The sequence below is a fragment of the Nannobrachium achirus genome (assembly GCF_963921795.1).
Source record: "Nannobrachium achirus genome assembly, chromosome: 15".
Lineage (NCBI taxonomy): Eukaryota > Metazoa > Chordata > Actinopteri > Myctophiformes > Myctophidae > Nannobrachium > Nannobrachium achirus.
In genome coordinates, this window is record NC_137822.1 from 57,544,814 (window position 1) to 57,569,953 (window position 25,140).

Sequence of the window (25,140 nt, forward strand, 5' to 3'; positions counted from 1 at the left end):
AGATAGAGTTTGCTTCGTCAGGCGGAGACGCCGACCGGCGTGGAACCGAGGCGAGTGGAGACAACATGGCGGCCGAGGAGGGGGCTCCCCACGCCGGGGGCTCAGAAGCTGGAGCTCGGCCAGACCCAGTCTTGGACGCAATTATGGCTTTGAAAGCAGAGTTCAATGGAAGATTCGACCGAATGGAGGCTGCCTTTGAAGGTGTAAGAACGGAGATAGCTGGATGTGTGACACGAGTGGCTGAAGTAGAAACCCGGGTCTCTGACGCCGAGGACAACATCAATGGTCTACAGGCCAGAGTGAAGATACTGGAGAAGGAAAATAAAGAGTTGCAAACAAAGGTCCTCGACGGGGAATCGAGATCCAGAAGAGCCAATTTGATTTTGGTGAACGCAGGAGAAAGGGACATAACTGACGATGTACTCTGTTCCTTTTTGGAGGATTGGATCCCTAAAACGCTGAAAGTAAAGTTGACCTCCAAAACCTTCCTCGGTCGGGTGCACAGGCTCGGCCGCAGGGGAGAACGAACGGACGGCCGCCCGAGGACCATTATTATGCAGTTCCCGAATGACAGAGACCGTGCAGCAGTATGGGAAGCAGCCAGAGGAAAAAAGAAGTTGGAGATTGGGAACAGACCCGTTTGGTTTCATGAGGACCTGCCGGCTGTCCTCTACAAGAAGAGGAAAAGATTCGACGCTGTCAGAAAGAAACTCGGGGCCATGAAGATCCATTGTGGGGTAAAGATGCCGGCTTGCAGGCTGCTGGTGACCTACTTGGGAAGAACCCATGCATTCGAGGAACCAGACGGCGCGGAGATCTTTGCGAGGATAATTGAAAGAGAGACGGCCAGAGAAGGGGACCAGAACCAACAAACACCAGAGGATGAAGAAGGTGGCCCGGAGTCGGAAGAACCACTGACCACAGCGTGAAGGATAATGTTGTTACTCTAAACGGCGGCCTGGCCTGAGGCTAGCAGCTATCTTCAGCCCCATCAGTAACTGAACTACAGGACAAAAAGACTCGAGTCACCACCAAATATATCCTTTTACTACTTAAATAGGGTCTTGATTCGGGCAGGGGTTGTATAAATTGAACATGGAGTTTATTGTACATTTATATTGCATTTTTTCTTTCTCTTTCCCTTTTTTTTCCCACTGAAACCTTGCTCTTCTGTTTGGAATCTGGCGTTTTTGTTTGTATATATATATATTTTATTTTTGGGGCTAGATAACGACCAGGTTAGCTACTACTGTTGTCTTTAGAAGTGAAGGGTTGGGGTTTTATTTATTTTCCTTTCTAAGTGGTAATTATATTTTAAGATGTATATGAGCATATACCTCCTCACGTTATGCCAACATAAGAGGTCGGGGGCCCGGGGCTGTGGGACGTTTTCGTCGTACCACGGGGTTCCCGATGGCAGTATGGAGCGGGGGTTTTATGTATAGTTGCCACTGTTTATATCGTATGTTCAGCTAAACACTAGCGGGGCTATTTTGGTTGGAAGTGCGGTCACTCGATGGCTGCTATCTTGAGCTACCGCTAGCTCTGCTGTTTACGTTTATATTAGGCTACCTATGTTACTCTTACTGATTTTTTATGTTATCCCTTTAACGTACAGGCCTGGCATAAGGTGGATTTGTATTTCATAAATTGTGCTATAAGAAGTGATGTATAGTTGTATGTAGGAGGTGGAGAGAATGATTTATGTTTACACGAATCTAGAACTACAATTGTTAGCTAATGTGGCGAGGTTGCTACTATACAGAACTCGTTATCCCATCATGCACCTCGTGACCGTCTCGGTCGCTTTTCACGTCCGGGTCATAGTAACCATAGCAACGTAGCACAGGCACGGAGCTGCGTGCAGGACAGGGGATGACACTTTATGATACGCAGGCTCGCATGGAGAGTCAGTCAAGGGACCGATGTGGAGTGGTCAGTTAAATGTAAGGTGTTTTAGACGAATATAATCATTGAGGGAAGATACACTTTTATATAGTGTAATACATTACAATAATACGTACATTAACATAAGGAATGTGTGTATATATATACATATAAAGATAGCAGAATATATATATTATATAATAATATAAAAAAAAAAAAAAAAGGAAACAAAAACTAAGTGGGAGGGAAGGGGGGGGGGGGAATCTTACTGTCTAATGAATATTGCTCAAGGGCTAGTTATTACTTTGAATATATAGGACTGTTTTGAAATATAAGGAGAGAGGAGCCCACTGAGTGGGGTTATGGCTAGGTTTTGGGAAAACCCAAGTGATGGGGAGAGTACGAGACCTAGAGAAGGGGCCCCGGCTAGGCCGGGGACTGACCCTTCACTCTTGTTTGGGGGGGTAGGGGGAACAGCGTTTTCACCCCTGTCTTGGAGGTTTCTTTTGTGTGTTTTTTTGTTTTCTATGTGTTTTTTTTGTGTACGTGTTGAGTGTGATGTGGGCTGTATGCATCAATATTTTGTGGACCAAGTACGATGTCTAATAGAAATTTTACGGTAATATCGCTTAATGTAAATGGGCTGAATAATCCAGTTAAACGTAGTAAAGTCATTAGTAAGTTGAAACGTGAAAAGGCACAAATAATATTTTTACAAGAAACCCATCTCTCTCGGATGGAACATGAGAAACTCAAAAAGTTTGGTTTTCGTAACACTTTTTATAGCTCCTGTAAATCAGGGAATAAACGTGGAGTTGCCATACTAATTCCTAATGCCATAAATGTTGAGTTTATAAACGACTATGTTGACAAAGAAGGTAGATATATTATGGCTAAATGCAAGATAGAGGGTAGTGTTGTCTCCTTGGTGAATATATATGCCCCTCCAGGGAGTAACAAATCATTTTTCAAACAGATCTTTGACCTGATAATAACACAGTCTGAGGGAATATTGATCTGTGCTGGAGACACAAATAATATTCTTAGTAAATTGGATACAACAAATAATAAGATGGATAAGTCATCACAAACCAAAACAATAAACGCCTTACTAGATGAATCAGGAATGTTTGATGTTTGGCGAGAGTTTCATCCATCAGAGAGAGATTACACACATTTTTCAGCTCCTCATTGTGTTCATAGAAGAATTGATTATATATTCATGTTCAGGGGTGACAGACACAGAATAAGAGATTGCTCATTGGGCACTACTGATATATCTGATCACGCTGATGTCCATATGACCTTACATCTGGATAGTAGACCAAGAAATACACTATGGAGATTAAATACAGGTATTCTAAATAACAAGTTACTCACCGACAGCATCAGATCGGATATTAAAACATATATACAGGATAATGATACTGGTGAGGTTAGTCCAGTAATGGTATGGGATGCTGCTAAAGCAGTACTTAGAGGCAAGATGATCGCTATTGCTTCAACTTTAAAGAAAGCAAAGGAATCCATATATCGAAATGTAATCACAAAATTACAAAAATTGGAACAACATAAAAATATCAGGGATGACCAATTACTACAGCAGATTAAGGATGTAAGGAAGGAAATAGATGATGTTTATAAAAATGACCTTGAGAAAAAATGTAGATTTATAAAACAAACATATTATGAATCTGGTCCAAAAGCTACTAGATTATTGGCCAGGCGGCTACGCAAACAACAGGCGCAAAACACAATTTATAAAATCAAAAACCCTCAAACGGGGGAGATTTCCAGTAAGTTGGATGACATTGAGAGTGCTTTTGAGACATATTACAGAAACCTTTACACACAGCCTTTTGAAGTAAACGAAGAAGCCGCAAAGTCATTTCTGGATTCCTTGGATTTGCCCTCCATTGGAGCAATACAAAATAAAATTATGACGGCTAAAATTACACCAGAGGAAATAGATAAGGCAATCTCTAATCTCAGAACAAACAAATCACCAGGGAGTGATGGCCTACCGGCCGAGTGGTTTAAAACTTTTAGGGAAGAAATCATGCCGTTACTCTTATCTTCTTTCAATTATACGCTTAAGGAGGGAAAAATTCCTCCCTCATGGAGTGATGCAATCATAACAGTGATTCCCAAGGAGGGCAAAGATAAGGAACTATGCGACTCATACAGGCCAATATCTATATTGAATGTGGATTATAAGATGTATGCCTCAATTATGACGAGACGTATGGAAACTTTTTTACCTGATCTAATAGATACTGGACAGACAGGCTTCATCCGAGGCCGTCAGACCCAGGACAATATAAGACGGACGTTACTTATTATGAACCACATAAAACAACATAAAGTAAGATCAGCATTAGTAAGTTTAGATGCCTTTAAAGCTTACGATACTGTATCCTGGGACTTCCTATTCCTAGTACTCCAAAGATTTGGTTTTAATGAAGAGTCAATTAAATGTTTCAAAACTTTGTACACCAAACCCACAGCAAGGGTAAAGATAAATGGTCACCTATCAAACCAGTTCACTTTGACACGCGGAGTCCGTCAAGGTTGTGTTTGCAGCCCAGGACTGTTCGCGATTTTTATAGAGCCACTGGCACAGGCAATCAGAGAAGACCCACAATTACAAGGAATCACTATAAATGAATCAGAGCATAAGATAGCACTATATGCTGATGATGTATTAATATATATGAAAAACCCTGACATCTGTCTCCCCAAATGAATGAGCTCCTTGGAAATGTTCGGTCAGTTCTCGGGCTATAAACTCAATGTGCAAAAAACGCAAATACTCCTATTTAATCAAAAGCCTTCGAAAGAAATGGAAGAATGTTGTAATCTCAATTGGAAATTGAAATCGATTAAATACCTGGGAGTATGGTTGACTAAGGATATCTCAAAACTGTATGAAGCAAATTACCAACCCATAATTACCCAAATTAAAAAGGATGTGGAAAGATGGTCTCTGTCACCCCTGGACTTCAGCTCTAGAATAGAATCAATTAAGATGAATATGCTCCCTAGAATATTATATCTTTTCCAGTCTTTACCGGTTGAGGTTCCTGAAAAGCAGTTTAATGAGTGGGACAAAATGATATCCAGATTTATATGGAATGGGAAAAGGCAGAGAATTAGATACCAAACACTACAACTTCATAAAACCAAGGGAGGGATGTCTCTACCTAATTTAAGGGAGTATTTCTATGCAGCCCAAATAAGACCGTTAATATGTTGGTGTGATAAAGATGTTGAATCCAAATGGAAAGATCTTGAAACCAAATCGATTGACATCCCTATCCAGACATTGATTGGAAATAAACAACAGGCTAATTCCTATTATACCATATTGGACCCACTCACAACATTTACTTTGAAGACATGGTTTAAAGTGGTGAATCGACTTAAAATGGAAAGGGCGATCAGGGTGTTGAGGTGGCCTGCTTATGACCCAGATTTCAAACCTGGAGTATATGATCATACCTTTAGGCGGTGGGTTCGTGATGATGTCACCTCTTTTTGTACTATAATGGATGACAAAGGATTAATGAGTTTTCAAAAAATCAAAAAAGCATGTCGACTACAAACAATAACTAATAAGGACTTATTTAGATATTTTCAACTACGGGAGTATTTTAGGGAAGAGGTGGTGTTGACCGAACCTGCGGCTGCGAGTGATGATTTGTTAAAGGTTTTTGTCCAGGCCTATAAAACGGAGTCCAAAAGATCAATATCTAAATTGTATAATGGCTTGGTATTATCCAGAACTAACTCCACAGAGTATATTAGGAGCAAGTGGGAAAAAGACCTGGAGATAAGTATTACTACAGAAGAGTGGGAAAATATGTGCAACACACAGTGTACATCCACCAGCTCAAGAATGTGGAGGGAGTTCTGTTGGAAGAATTTGGTTAGATTTTTCATAACACCCCAAATTAAATCAAAGCAATTGAAAGTTGTTCAGCCATGCTGGAGACAGTGTGGTCACATGGGGGTGGGCCATGCTCACATCTTCTGGTCGTGCCCTAAAATTGAAGAGTATTGGAAGGATGTACATTCCATCATGGGAAAGATAATGTCTTTTGAGTTGCCTCTGAATTGTACCTTGCTATTACTTGGAAATATCCCAGAAGAGATTTTAACACCTGATAAATACTTAATTAAGATTTTCCTAGCTGCAAGCAAAAAGGCGATTACACGTCGCTGGTTACAACAGGATCCTCCAACTAAAGAAGATTGGATTTCTATTATAAAAGAAATATACACTATGGAAAGGCTAACTTTTATACTTAGACTACAAGAGGACAAATCAGACAAATATTGGGAAAAATGGATTCTCTTTCAACAGCCCATGGACATTGCTTAGAATAGAGACATTGTACTGAAGATTGTATCTTTAATTGTCGACATAAGATGTACAGCCCAACCTGTTCAATGTTTTGTTTTTGTTTTTCTGTCTTGTTTTTTTGTTGTCTTTTGGTAGTTGTTTTATCTCTGTTTGCCTTGTTTGGCCTCGTGTTTTGTGTGCTTAATAAAAATTGAGTTAAAAAAAAAAAAAAAAAAAGTCACAATAGTAAAGCAGATGGCGTTGTTGTTAAGCGACCCTTATTCATGTGGCTGGCTAACATGTTGCCACTTACACCAGTGTGTATTGGCTGGCTGATGACGTAGCTCCCCTAACCCTATACTCTGATTCGTTGGAACAACATCCAATCAGCAACGACCTCGCCTACGTCACAAGGGACGTTCAGAAATGCCTATGAGAAATACGAGTCAACTGAATCATTTCCAGACTGTGATGCGAAGAGACAAAACAAATCGCGGAAACGGAGAAAGGGATTTCATAGCCTCTCAGAGCCAAATGAACACTTACTGATTTAACAGTGTATTGAGTCTGGACTTGGTTTCTCTGACAGTTTTTGTCTGTCTTCAGGGCCGCCACGATCACGAAAACAGCTGAATTGTGCAAGGCCTGTCTGTCTGTCTGTCTGTCTGTCTGTCTGTCTGTCTGTCTGTCTGTCTGTCTAGATAGATAGATACCTTTATTATCCCAAGGGGGAAATTTAGTTGTCCAGTAGTAGCACAGCAGTATACAGTTATTTACAAAGTTACAGAGACGTAAGAAAGATAGATAAGAGGGAAAAAAACAAAACAAAGACAAGAGCAGTACAGTACCAATAAGGAGAAGGTGCATCAATAGAGGGGGCGAATAATATATAAGTATATATACATAAAGTGTCTTGCAAAAGAGACCATAGCAGTCAATGCTAGTTAGTGCAAACAAGTATATCACTGTCATTGTTAAACAAAGCAAAAATACTCAGAAACTACCAACACTAACAACCTAATAGTGCAGTATCAAAAATCAGTGCGAAAAAAGAAGAAACTAGGAAGCGTGTCACCGCAAGGCGCACATGAGCACTCTTCCTGGAAGGTCCTTAGAGGTCAAAGTCAATACAGCCTGTCTGTCTGTCTGTCTGTCTGTCTGTCTGTCTGTCTGTCTGTCTGTCTGTCTTACCTTTGACATCGGCAGAGAAACGCGCGGAGTGTCGGGACACAAAGAGCTTGAGTTCCTGGTCCAGGTTACAGTCAATGAGGTTGGTGTCCCATGAACGGATTCCTGGATGGTGTATGAGGAAACACAAGAAGAGAAAAATCAATAGAAGAGAAAGAATAACAAGGAGGAGGAATGGCGACATGAACAAGTCAAATGTGTCTTTTCATCTGTATAATTGAGTACCTGAGACCAACAACTTATGCTGCATTCACACTGAGAGAAGTCAAGCTAATGGTTGGCTTGGTAATTCAATGTAATCTCTATGCCAACCAGCTTTAAACATTTCCAAGCTTTTTTTCCAGCTTGGAAATTTTAAAAGCTGGTTTGCATAGAGATTACATTGAATTGCCAAGCCAACCATTAGCTTGGCTTTTCTGTATGTGAATGAGGCATAAGTCCATATTTTATGGACTTAGCAGATAACATTAAAACAGACAATTGAACAAAATGAGGGGGGAGTGCATTAAGAATTCAACAGATTAAAAATGACTAGTTTGTGGCTTACAGTCTGCTAAATCAAAAAAATATCTATATAAAAAAAAATGACTGTTATTCGTCACAGGTACTCAATTGATGCCTGGGGAAAAAAATCAACATCCTGACTAAAATTAAAACGTTTGGAACAGGTCTAAACATAATCATACATGTTTCATTATAAATCCCACACACCTGTTTGAGCCTGTATAGACTCCTTGCCATTCAATATGGCAAACCGAACAAGAACAGGTTCTGTTCTGGCATGAGAGGAAATCTATAACCAGACATACAGTATGCATTTAGCCGTTTCTGCTCTGTCCCTGGGCCACAGTGGGCCAGGCTCAACACCAGCCTTCTGAGATGAGTGATGCTTATCACCCTGCCCTTTATTTAACAAAGGAAACGTTGGTCCGTTTTCCGTTCCCTTTCTAAAATTAAGGAAACACAGAACACAATAATATTATCATATCTGCGTTGTCGGGTGGAAACCTTGTATGTCCAAAACTGTTCGTTTTGTATTTATTATTTAAAAAATTAACTGAACTAGTGAAAACAGCCGATCTACAAGCACAAAACGCCTCGCGGTGCGAGGCGTTGTGTGCTTGTAGATCTGCTGTTTTCACTACTTTTGTGCGAGGGCCTTGTATGATGAAGCAGGGCTTTACTTAAAGAAAAACATACAAATGTTAAACATGGAGATACGAGGTTTCTGCCCGACAGTGACGATATATTATATTAAGCGTTTTATGTACAGGTTTGGTCTGAGCATTTCCATAAATCCGGGTAGTTTGATCATAGAAATAAGTCGCCATCAGCAGCGGTCGCGCACGGGGAGAGGCCTTTTAGTGAAAACCTTGCATCTCGCTGAATGCGGCTCAGCGTGGCGAAACCATGGGCTGATTTTGTTGTTTATTTTCCTGCTTCACCGTAAAAAAAGGAAGCAGGAGGCTGCATAAGGGTGACCTTAAGGATGGTGATGTAAGCCAGTGGTTCTCAACCTGTGGGTCGAGACCCCCAAGGGGGTCTAAAATACCTTTTTAAAGCTAAAATGGAATGAAATGAGAAAAGACCATTGCTGCATTAAACGTAATCAACAAACTATACAATAAAAACAGGTCAAACATTGGCCGAATATAAGAAACAGGCAAACAATTTGACAATAGCTGTTCTACAAGCTGTTTTGGCCCCGACTCCGAGCTTGAAGATCGGACATTTTCACAATATTCATCAGCGGAACTCGAGACAAACTAAATGTAATGCCTCAACTCCCACAATTCCAAGTGCTTGGCAGTTCAAATATGATACTTTTGGAGGGTCCCCATAGTTAGAAAAACATGATTATGTTGGCCGATCGAGGCATGAAAAGGTTGAGAACCACAGACGTAGGCAACGCAGCTGCTGCAGCTAATCAAATATATAATGGATGAGTTCGATTTAGGTGTGTGAGGAATCTGTAAGCATTGACCGCTGTGCGGTGGCACACCCATGGTTGAGGGGCACACCTAAATCCAACACACCCAGGGGTTCTCAACATGTGGGTCAGGACCCCCAGGGGGGTCCCAAGACTATTTTAGGAGGTCCCCAGTTGATTAACTTAATGTGCCACATTGTTTTCTCACTCAACAGTAAACAAACCAACATACAGTTTAAGGGTATAGAGGGTATCTGCACATTTCTAAAGTTACAATTTAAGGACTTTTTAATACCTCTAAAATGACAAATGAAACATTGGCCAAATTGAAAATAGCCGACCTACACGATCACAACAACTCGCAACGCGAGGCGTTGTGAGCATGTAGATCTGCATATTTTCACAATAGAACTGTTATACAAAATGTAATGCCTCAACTATGAGTGCTCGTCAGGATAGGGGGGTTAGAATATGATTCTTTTGGGGGTCGCAGCCTGAAAAGGTTGAGAACAACTGCCCTAGCCTGCCATGCTTTAGGATTTGACATCGCAGATTGGGATTCCATAGATACAGTAAAACCCGTATCAAAACCTAGTTTGATAATGCGTTAGGCCACAGACCCCCGTCCGTGGCCTAATGCTTTATCAAACTAGGGGTCCTTGAAATTAAAAAGGGTTGAGAATGAGAATCACTGCCTTTTACTTTATCCATGCACCACAAAATAGGACTTTGAATTGAGATGTGATATTAAGCTTATGCATTACAGAATACATAAGTGCTGTAAATCTTTATCACATGATCCTGTTTTCTGATACTAAGGCATCCAAGCCTAAAACAAAGGGCGTGGCAAGTCGAAGTGCCCATCACATGACAATCCAGAAAATTAGCTATGTATGTGGTTCATGATGTGTGTTTGGAAGACAGCAATAAGGAAATGGGTCTCTAAAAACAATGACTATGACTTGTTGTTTATAGATGATTAGGCTATTGTTTCTTTTTATTCAGTATTCACAGAATATTCAGGGTTGGGGGGCAACAATGGCATCAACAATGTTGTCACACATAAATATCCGTGATGATATGGCATTGATTCAACAAATAAATCATGGAAGGTCCTGCACAATAACCTCAATGCACAATGACTGAAAGCCATTTGTAATTGAACAGGTTTAATATAAGAATCCTTTCAAATTCCCTTCGTCTCATCGCATCATGTTACTTCAATACTTCTGATTTAAATATTAATCGATCCACTTAAGCTATATATACAGTATATATGACACACTCACTTGCTTGGGCATCAACACGTCTTCATGATGTTTCTTTCTTATTATTTGTGATAGGGCAGGGAAGTAAACAAAGTGTTTCCATAAGGCTATTATTGGCTACCAAATAGGCCTATATTCCTCCTGCCTATTATAGCTTAGGCATATACAGTATATAGCCTAGCCTACAAGGTTTACAGATACCGTCACATTATTTTAGTCAAACAAATAGCCTAAGCTGGCACGCACAATCTTATGTTATGCCTGGTGTCAAACAACCTGTAGCCTATATATTAGGCCAGGGGTTCTCAAACGTGTCACATGCCTGCGGACCCCCTTTTGAAAATATGTGCCAGGGACCCCCTATAAGACAAGATCTTTACAACTCTAGCCGTGATTCTCAACCATTTTAATTTCAAGGAACCCCAGTTTGACATGCATTAGGCTGGGACTCCAATTTAGGGCCTATATTGTAAAATTAAAGTTAATTTAACACAGAGTGTACTAACAGATGGACCTGTACCCATAAGGGTCCATTTGGTTCCACGTACACTATCTGAGTTACAAACCCATAAAGGTCCATTTGGTGCCTAACTATCTATCGCTGGGGATCCCCTAGGACCTCCACCAAGGACCCCTGGGGGTCCCCGGACCCCACTTTGAGAACCAATGGCGTAGGCCACACTTTACGCAACATACTCTGGCTCATCATCATGGCCATATCTATGTGAATAGCGCTCCTTACGACTTTCCGTAGGGACCGCAGTGCGGATCGGGCCACGCCCACTAGCCGGTAGACAGACAGCTGGATGCGGGACGTGCCTGTGGTGTGTGTGGGGTGATGATGCATGCATGTGGCGGACACATAATGATGATGCGCCCCGAAAACAGACGATCTCAAAGCTCACAACAATGAATTTAGCACAAAGGGCAGGGTAATATTCTGAAGCCATAGCCACTAGTTGGGTAGCCTAATAAAGGTATCATCATTTGAAATAATGGCAGATCTACAAGCTCACAAACCCGCCCTTGCATCATATCATATGGCATCGCTTTGATTGTCACACATTTGTGTCAATCAGTGCGCATTTAACGCGCAGCAACCCATTAATGGATTAAGATCTTAACGGATAAACGTTTCGGATAAAGGCTATTGGATAATATAGTTTTGCCATATTGATCCCCAGCCCCTCCCATCATTATCAGGCCTATGTCATCAATTCTAGTTTGACTTTAAAGAGGCCACCACCAGACAGTGAGACCTTATAACTTCCCTGAACCCGAACCCCCCCGTGTATTGTTTCTATGAACACCGATCGTGATCACCAAAACACCATTTGCCTTTGTTTTGCTTTTTCATATCGGAATAACAGCCCGATCATGGGGCCAATGTTGTCAGCATCCATAGCGCGCAGACACGTGGATCATCATCAAGTCCGCTAAAAGAAATACTAAAGCTGACAAGAATGATTCAGCATCTTTCCTTCTCCCATCCCATCCCATCTATGCGTCAATAGTCAAGGCTCGGCCACCGTAGCGCTGCCTTTCTTTGGCCGCAGTCCAAGATCTGTATGAGTAATCGGCGCCCCTTCCCCTGTAAACACCTGCTATAGCCTACGGATGGGGAGGGTCGGGACAGACAGTAACTAAAGGGGGAGGTGGTGGGGGGTGGTATTGTTTCAGGGCGTTTTTCCCCTTTTCACAATCAGAATCATCTCCAATCTGTCCTGAATTCCGCGTGAGGATTTTATGTATTCCCATGTGTGCGACACCGTCGTACGGAGGGAGCACGGAATAGGCTACAACAACATTATAACTTCAACGCAGTTGTTTCACCATAACACGCTTTTTGTGATCTAGAGAGTTGTGTGCGCCTGTTGACGCCCACCGCCGGACAGCCCAGAGGCGTCAATTGGGGTATGGCAAAGCTACGGCAGCTGCCATACCTTGGCGACAGGGGGGAAATAATAAAATGTATTTCTTAAAATAAATTCATCGTGCCTGTTGCTAAGGTATGGCAACACGACTGGTGTCTTGCACGCGCGCCCTGTTGCCATACCTTAGCTTTTTCTGAACTGACGCCACTGCGGACTCTAAAAAAGCTCGCTCCTCTGGAAAAAATGCCAACCCAGCCTCTCCTCTTCTCCTCTCTCAGGCTCAGCCTTACCTTTCTCGATGTCCGCAATGGCACACTTCAAGTGCTCCTCCGCCACGATCTCGCCGATCACCACCAGCAGGTAGAATTTGCTGTCGACAAAGTGCGTGGACGTCGGCGAGGCCATGGCGTTGCCGCCGCTGCTGCTGATGATGCTGCTGCTGGTGCCCAACGTTAGCGTCTCCATCACCGCTGCGGATTCCACAAGAGTCGCCATCCTCCTCTCCTCAGATCCTTCTGTGTTTTCCACCACGCACGCACGGCCCCAAACACTCACACGCGCGCGCTCGCGCACACTCTCACACGCGCACTGTCACGCACACACACACACACACACCGTTAGCCAGTGAAGCAGGGAGGCGTTGGATCTCCAGACTTGAGCTACAGTATAGGCTGAACGCCGATAGGAGTGGCCCCAGCCCTTTTATACCCGCAGACCAGACACCGTCACCACGCACTGTGTGTGTGTGTGTGTGTGTGTGTGTGTGTGTGTGTGTGTGTGTGTGTGTGTGTGTGTGTCTCATATTCAGTAACCGGGGAGAAGGAGGAGAGGGTGAAATTCGCACACTCACAGGCTGATGTCATCCTTCAGTGAGCTCAAAGCAACTGGAACAACAAAGAAAGACACATGTATAAATGTATATCCAACACAAGTATAAATAGATAAATAGTGTAAAGAAAGAAAACAGAGCAACTGAATGTAATTATATGGCATAGTAGCAGGTTTAGGCATAGTAGCATTCACCAGGTTAGCATTCACCTGCGTGGGACTAATGGGGAGGAACAAATGCTCTACCACTGAGACATGGGCTTCTTGCAGGGACAGCCCATAAGGTGAACTAAAACAAGCGCTCTAACCCCATATACCCTATATATTTATTCATGAACATGTTATCCTAATATTCATGATGAAATAGCAAAATAATAAAACTACTCGTTTGTGAAAGGAGTGGGCAGTTCAGAAACCCGCCTACCAGAGACATCATCATCGACGGGGAATCCAAGATTATAAAAACTGCATGCAGGCTTTCTATTCCTGAAAGGTTACCATGCTATAATGAAAGCCATTGTTCTAGTGATAATACACGTTTAAATGTTTAAAAAAAAAATCCACCTGTAGATCTGCATAACGATGATGTCACTGGTAGGCGGGATTCTGAACTGCCCACAGCCCTCCTCATATGTATAGTTATTTTATGTGAACATTAGGCTATGTGGAGATAGGTTGAAAAGTGGTCAAGTTGTCCTTTAAAAGGATGAGGAGCCCTGGCTATATGGCTAATAAGCCAAATATGCCATATTACATTATAATTGGCTACAATGTAAAATTAAAAACTCCTTAAATATTTTACCAGTAAGACTCCCTAATCGGGAGATAAGCAACCGTCAGGTCATTATATATATATTATTATTATTATTATTTTGTATTTTAATAAAGGGGCTGTTGTCTGTTATTAAAAGCAACAATATGAAACAGCTGCATGTGTTTGTGAGGGAGTCCTGTTTCGTATAATAAAATGTCAGGAAACAGGGAAATTGACCCCTTACTTGATGGCGACCATATTTCAATCAATGTTTCTAAATAACTGCCCTATTTCTGTTCACTAAACAGTGGTTCGCACCTTTTCTGACTACTAGTTAAAGGGGAGTACCACTAAGCACTAATATTCAACATGTAACTATGTCAATATACCTTAGAGTTGTTGTTGTGAGGAAATAGAACAATGAAGTCATGACGTGACTCGCTCATCCCCTGGTTCCACGGAAGTAATTCTCTATGGAGAATAACATTGGGTCATCTTAAATCGTCTCATATAAGCATTGTGGTCCAAAAATAAACAAATGGTCTTTGCGATATTGTCGACGAGGTGGCTCTGTATGGTTTATGATAGTCAGTCACTCATAAGTGATAAAGCCAGCGAAAATGTAACTAATTCGGCGACAGTAACAACGTTTTTTCACCATCAGTTTATTCTTCATATTTATATGAGTCAAACCGCTGAGATCATTTGAACACAGTTCTTATATGACGCGATATGAAAAAAGGTCTAGGGGAATTCAGAATGGGGGAAGAAAACCGCAAACCAGGTAGGATGTGTAAATTACGTCACACTTCACTACTCTATACCGGTAAGAAAAAGGTCATGTGACTTCATGAAGATGTATACTCTTTGGCTTGCAGAGTACACCTTCCCCTTTAAGTGCATGGTCAGATGTGTGGGCCATGTGCATTTCCAGAGCATTTTAATCCATTTAGGCCTAGAATTATGGAATGCTTTAACTTGAAAAATAGCAGATATACAAACTCGGTGCCGCGCTGCGAGCTTGTAGATCTGCTATTTTTGAAAAATCATAAAAAATGTGTGCAAATCTTTGAATATCTCATTTTTAAAGTGAACATTTGTAACTCAAATATTTGCTTCTGGGGGGTCCCTGATACAAAATATTTTGAGACGGGGGTCGGTGGCCAAATACATGTCATTCTAGGGGTCCTTGACATGAAAGAGTTTGAGCACCACTGACGTAGAAACATGCATTTTTCAAAAAACCTTTAGAAGACACTTATAGAATCGGGTCAATTCAAACGTTCACGATTTTTCTAAAATAGCAGATCTACAAGCTCGCAAGCGCGGCACTCGGTGCCGCGCTGTGAGCTTGTAGATCTGCTATTTTTTTTATAGCTAAAGCATAAAATAATACGCAATAATGCGTACCCGTTCTAATGATCAGTCCAACGATCAGAGGAACTAACATAGTAGGATTTAAGTTCCCATGTCTGCTCATTTCTTTGCGTCATTGCTTCCAATTTCAGTTGTTTATCCTGACTGTTAGTCTGACTGTTAGTAAGGGAATATTGATAAAAACCTGGGAATAAATTCCTTACCAAACAATTTCTTCACCAATGTGTTCGTAAAGGTGTCTAGTAACATATCTAACAAAGATTGAAATTCAACATCCCTAGGAAAGTCTTTGACAGCTAGAGTAATTCTGGGTCTCATTCACTTGCTATACACTGTACTATAAGGGAAAAAATGACTCCCAAAAAATATGCTTTAACTGGGATGTGAGGGGTCTAACTAGTTGTTTTTAATTATTCTGAATCCATTGCAAGCATTTGTTTTGCACGAAAAACATTCATTGGGCTAAATACAGCCCATAAAAATTATGGTTTAGTGATGAGTTATCACTTTTCACAGTGGTATGGGGGTCCATTTTTAGCCCAAGGAATGTTTTTCGTGCAAAACAAATACTTGCAATGGATTCAGAATAATTAAAAACACCTAGTTAGACCCCTCACATCCCACTTAACGCATATTTTTTGGGAGTCATTTTTTCCCTTTTAGTAGTGGGAAGTGAATGAGACCCAGAATTACCCTAGCTGACAAAGATTCTCCTAGGGAGGTTGAATTTCAATCGTTGTTAGATATGTTACTAGACACCTTTACGAACACATTGGTGAAGAAATTGTTTGGTAAGGAATGTATTCCCAGGTTTGACAGGTATTCTGCTAATTTTCCCTGACTAGGGTTTATGGGTTATTCTCTCACCGTGAAAGAAACCAAACTAAACGTTTCACGTGAAAGAAATATCAGAACACAGACGAGTGTTAAAGACAGGGGACAACAGAGCCTCTGGGGAAAGACAAATCAAAAGATAAAAAACATGACAGCAAAACGTTGTTGTCGGGGGGGAAACCTTGTATGTCCAAAAACCGTTCGTTTTTATCATTTAAAAAAATGAACTAAACTAGTGAAAACAGCCGATCTACAAGCACACAACGCCTCACACCGCGAGGCGTTGTGTGCTTGTAGATCTTCTGTTTTCACCATTGTTGTGCGACGGCCTTGTACGATGAAGCAGGTCTTTACTTCACGAGAAAACATACACATTTGAAACTTGGAGATACGAGGTTTCTGCCCGACAGTGTGTGTGTGTGTGTGTGTGTGTGTGTGTGTGTGTGCGCGCGCGTGTGCGTGTGTATACATATGTGCGTGTGCAGTGTGTGTGTATGACTGTCAGTTTTACCAGTACGTTTGCTTATGTGTAATGCGAAGTGCAGAATATGACGCACGCACGCACGCACGCACGCACGCACGCACGCACGCACGCACGCACGCACGCACGCACGCACGCACACACACACACACACACACACACACACACACACACACACACACACACACACACACACACTCTCTCTCTCTCTCTCTCTCTCTCTCTCTCTCTATTTACAAAGGGGGTTCCCTCTGACAGGCTTCACTAATGTGATTCTGTCTCATGGACGGGGTCACACAAGGTGCTTTATTGACTTAAAAACGTCATCCCTAAGGGAGCAGCCAGACATGGGGCCCCCCCCCCCCTCGGCTGCACCTTACATATAAATATTTCAGCAAAAGGGGGGAGGGGGGTTCCAGGGGCCCTTGGGGGGGTTGTAGGGGGGGTCCACGGCATAGTTCTAGCAAGAAGATCTGTTTAACCCCTTCTCTAACTCTAATATACTTGGGACATACTGTATCTTGAAAAATCTTGAAGAATTTGGAATAATAAAACGCCTCGGGGCGACATGCGACCTCGCCCTTTAGGGTGAGGTTGCGCCAATTCTTGGCCATCTGGCCAGTGATGCATATCGGACCAGTTACCCATATATGGAGACCCCTGCATGATAGTCAACAATGTTATGTCAAAACATGCCCATATGTGGGCATTACCAAATTACCAAATATCACCTGTGATGTCACAGTGACAAGGGAACCAACCCATAGACTGTAAAAATGTGTACACACACACACACAGACAGACATGACAAGACAAGACAAGACAAGACAAGACAGACGGAGACAAGCTGTGACATTTTTCATGGTAAACTGCGACCTTCGGTCGCAACAAGTTCTTAACCCTAGAACACTAACGTAGGGAGATTTTCACCAGGACAATTTTGTTTATGTGATTTTCATAATGTTGCTGATGTCTGAGGTGGGTGGGGTCTTGGGTACCTTCAGGATGATCAGTGACATCATAGGGGTGTGTTTCCCTGCCCCATCCCTGTTTTTCTCTACAGGCAGGTGTCTGGGTGAGTTGCAGCGTTAGTGATTAGGGATGGAGCCCTGATCAAGGGTATAGCTCGATAACCCAATAACAGATTTATTGAGTACCCGGTATCAATAAGCTTATGGCTTATCAAGCTTGTTATTGAGCATATAGCAGCCCATGATGTCATGTTTAAACAATCAAGACAAGAGGCGATAAAGAAATGATTACAGTACTATCCATAATATAAACCATTTAACACTCATTGCACACTAATGAATGATTGTGTTGATGATATTTAATGATATTATTTAATGATAATATTTGTTACTTTTGTCAGTTGTCATCTTCATAGATGGTGGTCAGCCACAAACTCACTATCACAACAACTGGCCAATAAAAAAAGATACCAGTTATGTTCAGAATTTGCCATCTCACATCGTTCCACAAAATATTAGAAAACGCTCAATAGTGGGCTTGATAAAAGCCCGGCTCAATAAGCAGGATCGATAAGGCGCTCATTATCAATAAAAATTAACGAGCTCCATCCCTATTAGTGATAGAGGGTATAAAATAAAATAAAACAGCCCATTCTTTATTGGCTGTTGACTGTGCCAAAGGAGACGTTCCCAGCTCCTTTACTTTACTTTAAGGAATATTTTAAAACAATACCCACCGATTTTGCACCCCCATGATAGGCCTCCCCACCCCTTATATTCAGGTATTATGATTATAGGAGGAAGATCTTTTCAAAAAAGTGTTCAGCAAATGCATTTTTTTTTGTTTTTATGTGGCCACACCCACCTGTTCATTATATATACCTGGTTTTCACCTTTTCAAAAAGGGGAGGGGATGATACATGGTGTCATTAAAGCGGTGTATTTCGATTGGACCTTTTGACTCGAAACCAAAAATACACAGGGAACACACATATTCTCATAACCACACCCGGGGGTCTATTAGAGTATTGTTAACTCCATAGACACTTACGAAACAGAAAATACTATAGAAACTGGTCGAACATTGGCCAAATTGTCAAATAATATGAGAAAATGGGTTTTGGGAGGCGTTGTGAGCTTGTTCAACTATTTTCTCAATATTCATTAGTGGAAACCTAGTCAAACTAAATGTAATGCCTAAACTCCTACACTTGCAAGGTTTGGCGTCCCCAGTTCAAATTATCATTCTTTTTTGTGGGGTCCCAGCCTGAAAAGCTTGAGAACCACTGGTTTAGACAACAAGGCTGGGCTTAAGGGTCACGTGTTGTTGTGGCGGCCACCGGAGGAGGCCTTGGATGATACAGCATAATCAAACATTTATCACTCACAGCTGGGGAAGAAATGGACGGACGCATTAAATATACAAAAGGCTGCGGCCATCACTCTGCAGGACCTGAAGTGATTTTCATGTTGGTGCTTACATCCGAGCTTTATGCCTTGATATACTGTACATGGTAGAAGTTGGACTATTACAGTAATGGTCCATTGTGTGTGTGTATTCGTGTGTGTGTGCGTGCGTGCATGGGTGGGAGGGTGGGTGTGGGTGTGGCCATGTGGGGATTCACAGCAAATTGTTATATTTATAAGGGGAACCACTGTTAATAGATTCTAACTCTTGCTGGAGGGTATGAGGGTCAGGGACGTGCTGGCCATTGGGAAAAGCGGGACAACTCCCGAACGGCCGGTTCATTCCCGGCAGGTCCAGGCCGGCCATGAGGAAAAATAAATAAAAATAAAATGTCGGCCTTCGTTCCATTTTGGGGGCTGGGCGTCCTACAAAGTAAATCGTCACTGTCGGGCAGAAACCAAGTTTCAAATGTATACATTTTTTCGCAAAGCAAAGCCCTGCTTCATCATACAAGGCCGGTGCACAAAAGTAGTGAAAACAGCAGATCTACAAGCACACAACGCCTCGCGGTGCGAGGCGTTGTGTGCTTGTAGATCGGCTGTTTTCACTAGTTTAAATCATTTTTAAAATGATAAATACAAAACAAACGGTTTTGGACATACAAGGTTTCCACCCGACAACAACGAAATATAACTCATGTACAGTAATTGGTCCACTGGCTTGTCACTTGTCATGATCTGAAATGGCAAATCTTTGAGTAGCAGCAGCTCTATGCAGAGAGATCTCTCTCTATCGCGCGCCATGAGGGCCTCTCCAGCTCTTTTTCCCGGGCTGAATCAGGGGCCCAGCACGTCCCTGATGAGGGTAATATCCATGCCCCTGAATTATACATGCTGCTCCTTTTGGGAAGACGTAGACTTCGCTGATATTGTGGATACTTGTGTTTGATACTAATACAGTTTAACAATTCAATTAAAATAAATGTATTCTAACCACATTAAGCCTGGTGTCCCTATTGTGGGTACATTTCCAGAGTCTTTCAACATTTTTTACATTCAAAAGTAGCAGACATTGCAGATCTTCAATCTCACAATGCATTACGATGCAATACTGTACGTTTTGAGGTTATTGCAACTGTAGGTCGCAGTTTACCATCAGAACCGTCACAGCTTGTCCGTATTCGTCCGTCCATCCAGACGGACCTGTACACATTTGTAAGGTCTGTGGGTTTGCCGATCTGACATCACGCTCTGGCTTCACCGCGATGTCACACTAACAGAATCCCTTTTATGCATAAAGGTTCCTGATGTCATCAATATTAAGCCCATATAAACAGGACTTCATATGGGAATGCCCATACCGGTATATGGAGGCCACATCGGCCACATTAACAGAATCCATACATGTATATGGCCAAGAGGACAGATGGCCAAGACAGCCCATATTTGTGTGGCTGGTTCTACAAACAGGGATCTCCATGTATGGGCATAAAAGCGTATGATGTCAGATGTCTTAGACATCATGGGACTTTCACATAGAATAACTGAATAACTGAGTATGTTTGGGCTCTCAAAGCATATCTCCATACAGTACATGGATGGGTACCAGGGGTACCTGGGGCGTCTTACTAGTAGATACGCTATTTTCACTATTTGACGTACTAAGAAGTGTATGTGTGTAGCATAATGCCTGTTATGTTTGTCCACTTAGATGATTGATTGATTGATTGACTGAGGTGCAGGTGTAGGTGTAGTCCGTCTAGGTCTATAGAGTCTAGCACTACAATTTATTTTGTAGTCCTAGACCCTAGGACTACAAAATAAATTGTATAGCACAGCAGTGGTCGGATTCATTCTAATCACCCTTGCACTACTTAATTCACAAGAGCCTTATCACAATAGAGATACAGCCAATATCTTGGATTCTCCATTGTTCAGGGATTTTCCACTTATGTCCATTATGTGAATATAAGTGTTGTTTATGTTCTGAGTGAGATGACACAGGTTTTAAGTCCTTGAAGGCACCGGTGTAAATGAATGACTTCGAACTTAGAGCCTTTGTCTCTAAAAGTGGAGTATGCCTCGGCCCTTAGGTTTAGGCATATAGCTTTAATGAGGTTAGGGTTAAGGTTAAGGGTTAGCTACCATCTGACTAATGGGACATCGGAAACAATGACATGGCACCCATTTTTGGATGCCATGGTAAGTTTCCAAATGAGCGAAGTCGTCCTTTTAAGTGATACTTTAGAGAGTGCTACCAAAACAAGTACTCAAATGCTACACAGTAAACCCATACGTAACATCTGTTTACACGTGCAGATGCAAAGACAAGTGGAGTGCTAGGGGATGAGGTGGAGGTTAAATGCCTAAATAGGTGAGTTGGGAGGACATTTGATCCCAGAAGGTTCATGTTGATGATTTGTTTGGAGACAGCCAGATGCCCTGACTCAACATGGGGCCACAATTGAGATGTTATCATCATGGCGCCACATAAGAGTGCTTAGAGAGAGAGAGAGAGAGAGAGAGAGAGAGAGAGAGAGAGAGAGAGAGAGAGAGAGAGAGAGAGAGAGAGAAGGTCTGCGGTTTAAATAGGCTTCTTATTTAACTGCACTCCTGCAATAATTAGGAGTTTCCGGTGAAGGACCGAACAGAAGACACAGGCTCCCATTATTGCGACCGTAGGTCGCATTTACTATGAAAACCTGCAGCTCATATGCGTCAGTCAGTCACGCCCTTATGTTATGTGTTTCAGTCAGTCAGGCCAAGACAGAATTAATTTGCAAGTTTGACGTCACAGGCCACGGCAACCACACTTGCAAATTAATTCTGTCCTTGTCCCTCTTATGCCCATATATGGACTGGAGATCCCTGATGTCATCAATATTAATCCCACATCTGGGAATGTCCATATATGGACATATTGTGTCATCTCATGACAACCAGTGTGGTTGTTGCGACGCAAGTCACACTTGCAAATGTAATTCCCTTTTATGCTCATATATGGAGTTCCTTGATGTCATCAATATTAAGCCTACATCTGGGAATGCCCATATATGGGCATATTGTGTCAGTCTCTGTTGTTTCAGCCCGAGGTAGCTTCTTTCCCTTTACTGGTTATTGTAGAACAGGGGTGGGCAACTTTGATGATGGAAAGGGCCACTATATTTTCACACTCACTCCAGAGGGCCACAATTCATATACAGGGTTCGCAGCGCGACACGTTTTGAGCTTGTAGATCTGCTATTTTTTGCTATTTTTGAATTGGAATCCTGAATTCTTTATTTTAGCTATTTTTGATTTGGAATCATGAAAAGTAAAACTTTTATTTAATTTCCAATGCATTTATATGCTCTTATGTTAACTTTATGAACTTAAATACAAATACATTGTGCTTAAAAAAGACTAGTACTAGTCATTGAGCTACTAATATGGTTACACTCCGCCATTCCGAAACATCGCCATTCCGCACATTGACTTACATTGTTAGCCTAACCCTAACCCTAACCCTAACCTAACCCTAACCCTAACCCTAACCCTAACCCTAACCCTTACCCTAACCCTAACCCTAACCTAACCCTAACCCTAACCTAACCCTAACCCTAACCCTAACCCTTTCGGAATGGCGATGTTTCGGAATGGCGGTCTGTTGCCACTAATATAGACTGAAGTAATTAAAGCGGGTCATGTTTGGATGTTTGGAATTGTAACAGCTGAAATCAATAATATCAGTATTCTGATATTAACCTGAGGGCCGCATTAGTGAAGGTGGAGGCCGCATGTGGCCCCCGGGCCGCCAGTTGCCCATGTTTATAGCTGTAGAAGATAACTTTTTCATCAAGCGGTTGCATACAGATATTGTATGACACAGTGGTTCAAGTGTAAACTCTTAAGGTGTCAGACCGCCATTCCGAAACGCCGCCATTCCGAACATTGACTAGGGTTAGGGTTAGGGTTAGGGTTAGGGTTAGGGGTAGGGTTAGGGGTAGGGTTAGGGTTAGTTAGGGTTAGGGTTAGGGTTAGGGTAAGGGTTAGGGTTAGGGTTAGAGTTAGGGTTAGAAGTCAATGTTCGGAATGGCGGTGTTTCGGAATGGCGGGGTGTAACCGGGAATGGCGGGGTGTAACCAACTCTTAAGGGGAACACACACTGGACGCGGAGGCGGCGCGGAAGCGGCACGTCAAAAAATACAGCCCCGTTATTTTCAATGAACTAACCCACACCGGCGGCGTCAGACGCGCGCAACCGCGGGTCTGCCGCCTCGTCTGCCGCGCCGATACGCTGCTGTTCTATTTGTCCAGCGTTGCCGCGCGGTGAACATGTTCTCCCATGGTTCTCCCCACCGGGGGAAATGGATGTGCTGTGTGGCAGCGCGCCGCATCCAGTTGGGGTTACCGTGCGGCACAGCCGGCACTTAACGTGCGTCGATACCGCGACGCGACGCTGCGCAGCCGTCCGCGTTCAGTGTGTGCTCCCCTTTACAAAGCTATCCTTCCTGACCAGCTTGTTCATTTTGTTCAGGGGTGGAAAGTAACTAAGTACATTTACTCAAGTACTGTACTTAAAGGAATAGTTCACCCCCAAAATGACTTTTTTTTCCTATTGATTACAAACATTTCTTTTGAATCATTTTGAAATTCTTTAACACAGCTCCGCTCTTCTGGACGGTCCCATGGCACAAAATATTTTCAGATGTGGGTCCGCAGAACAAAATAGCATGAGCAGGGACGTGCAGAGAATGTTATAGAGGCAGGGGCTGACCATTTCTAAAAAGGCCTTTTGGTGGAAATATCGAAAATAGCCGACCTCCAAGCTCACAGAGCTTGGAGATCGGCTATTTTCGGTCTGTGATACCACACTGAAATAACCATAATCAAGTCAATACTGGAGACAATGCTGCATTCAAGTTCAGGAGAGTTTGGACGAGGTAATTCTCTTGAATGCTGCCTTCAGGTATGGCCTGGGAAGAGGGCATTTGCATTTCTTTCACCACAGTAAAAACTGCATTCATGGTCTGGAGAGGGCACTTTTTATAAAGGGGCAGGGGATCAAGCCCCCTTTGATGTCTATGTGTGCACGTGCCTGAGCATGAGGAATAGGCTACTGATTTAGAAGACATGTATGGAATCAGCCTCATGCAGGCCTTAATGGGTTGATGAACACGTAGGCTTCCCCTGGACACACAGCCAGGCAGAGACTGCTAATGCTTTTCCTGGCCTGGTCATTCATAAACCTGATTTTCCGGAGGAAGTAAGCTGTTTAGAAGCCTATGCTGCCAGCGGCCCTGGGTGGCTACAGGGCCACTTGCCACTTGGAACCATCTCAATCAGTCCATGCTTGGAATGTGTAGCCAGGGTCTTGGGATGGTGTGTGGTTTTGCGTCCGTATGTGTGGTTGTGCAGGGGTGTCGCACCAAATTCTGGGCCCTGGGTACAAGGATTCTCTGTGGAACCCCTGTGCTTTAACTATTGAAAAATAGCAGATATACAAGCTCACAGCACTGAGTGCCATGCTCCGAGCTTGGATCAACTTTTTTTGAAAATTTAAAAAAAAAACCTATGTTTCTAGGCCTGGGGCCAATTCTGATATCTTCACAAATTGGTACCACCCAAGGTGACCGTACATTTTTTACATTTTTGACTTCCTACATGTCTCTAGTTTACATTTTGGTATGATAACCCTTTCTGATACCCAGCTTAATTGATGTTATCACCCGCTAGAGTCGGTCTCCCATCGACTTTCTATACAGGAGGAAAATACCCAGAAAAAGATTTTTTTTCTGGGTATTTAAGGAGGATCTGAGGGGTCTAACTAGGGGTTTGTCATGATGCTGAATCCATTGCAGGCATTTGTTTTGCACAAAAAACATTCAGTGGGCTAGAAATGGCCTCAGAAAACAATATATGTATGGGTGAGTATTCATGTTAGTCGGAGGCCTTAGGGGTTTTTTTTCTCGTGCTAATCAGTCTAAAAGTGCAAAATTTTGCACAGATGTAGCTCA

At 42.5% G+C, this 25,140-nt stretch overlaps 1 protein-coding gene across 1 annotated transcript in view; it reads right to left on the minus strand.

Moving 5' to 3' along the window:
* The window catches only part of map1b (microtubule-associated protein 1B), a gene marked incomplete at its 5' end in the record, with an annotated part of 56,911 nt that extends 44,014 nt beyond the window's left edge, over positions 1 to 12,897 (minus strand). The window contains 2 exons of the mRNA XM_080743748.1: positions 7,424 to 7,525; positions 12,783 to 12,897. Of these exons, the coding sequence (XP_080599874.1) occupies positions 7,424 to 7,525; positions 12,783 to 12,897 (217 nt within the window). The remainder of the gene's footprint in view (positions 1 to 7,423; positions 7,526 to 12,782) is intronic.
* Between the last annotated feature and the right edge of the window lie 12,243 nt (positions 12,898 to 25,140).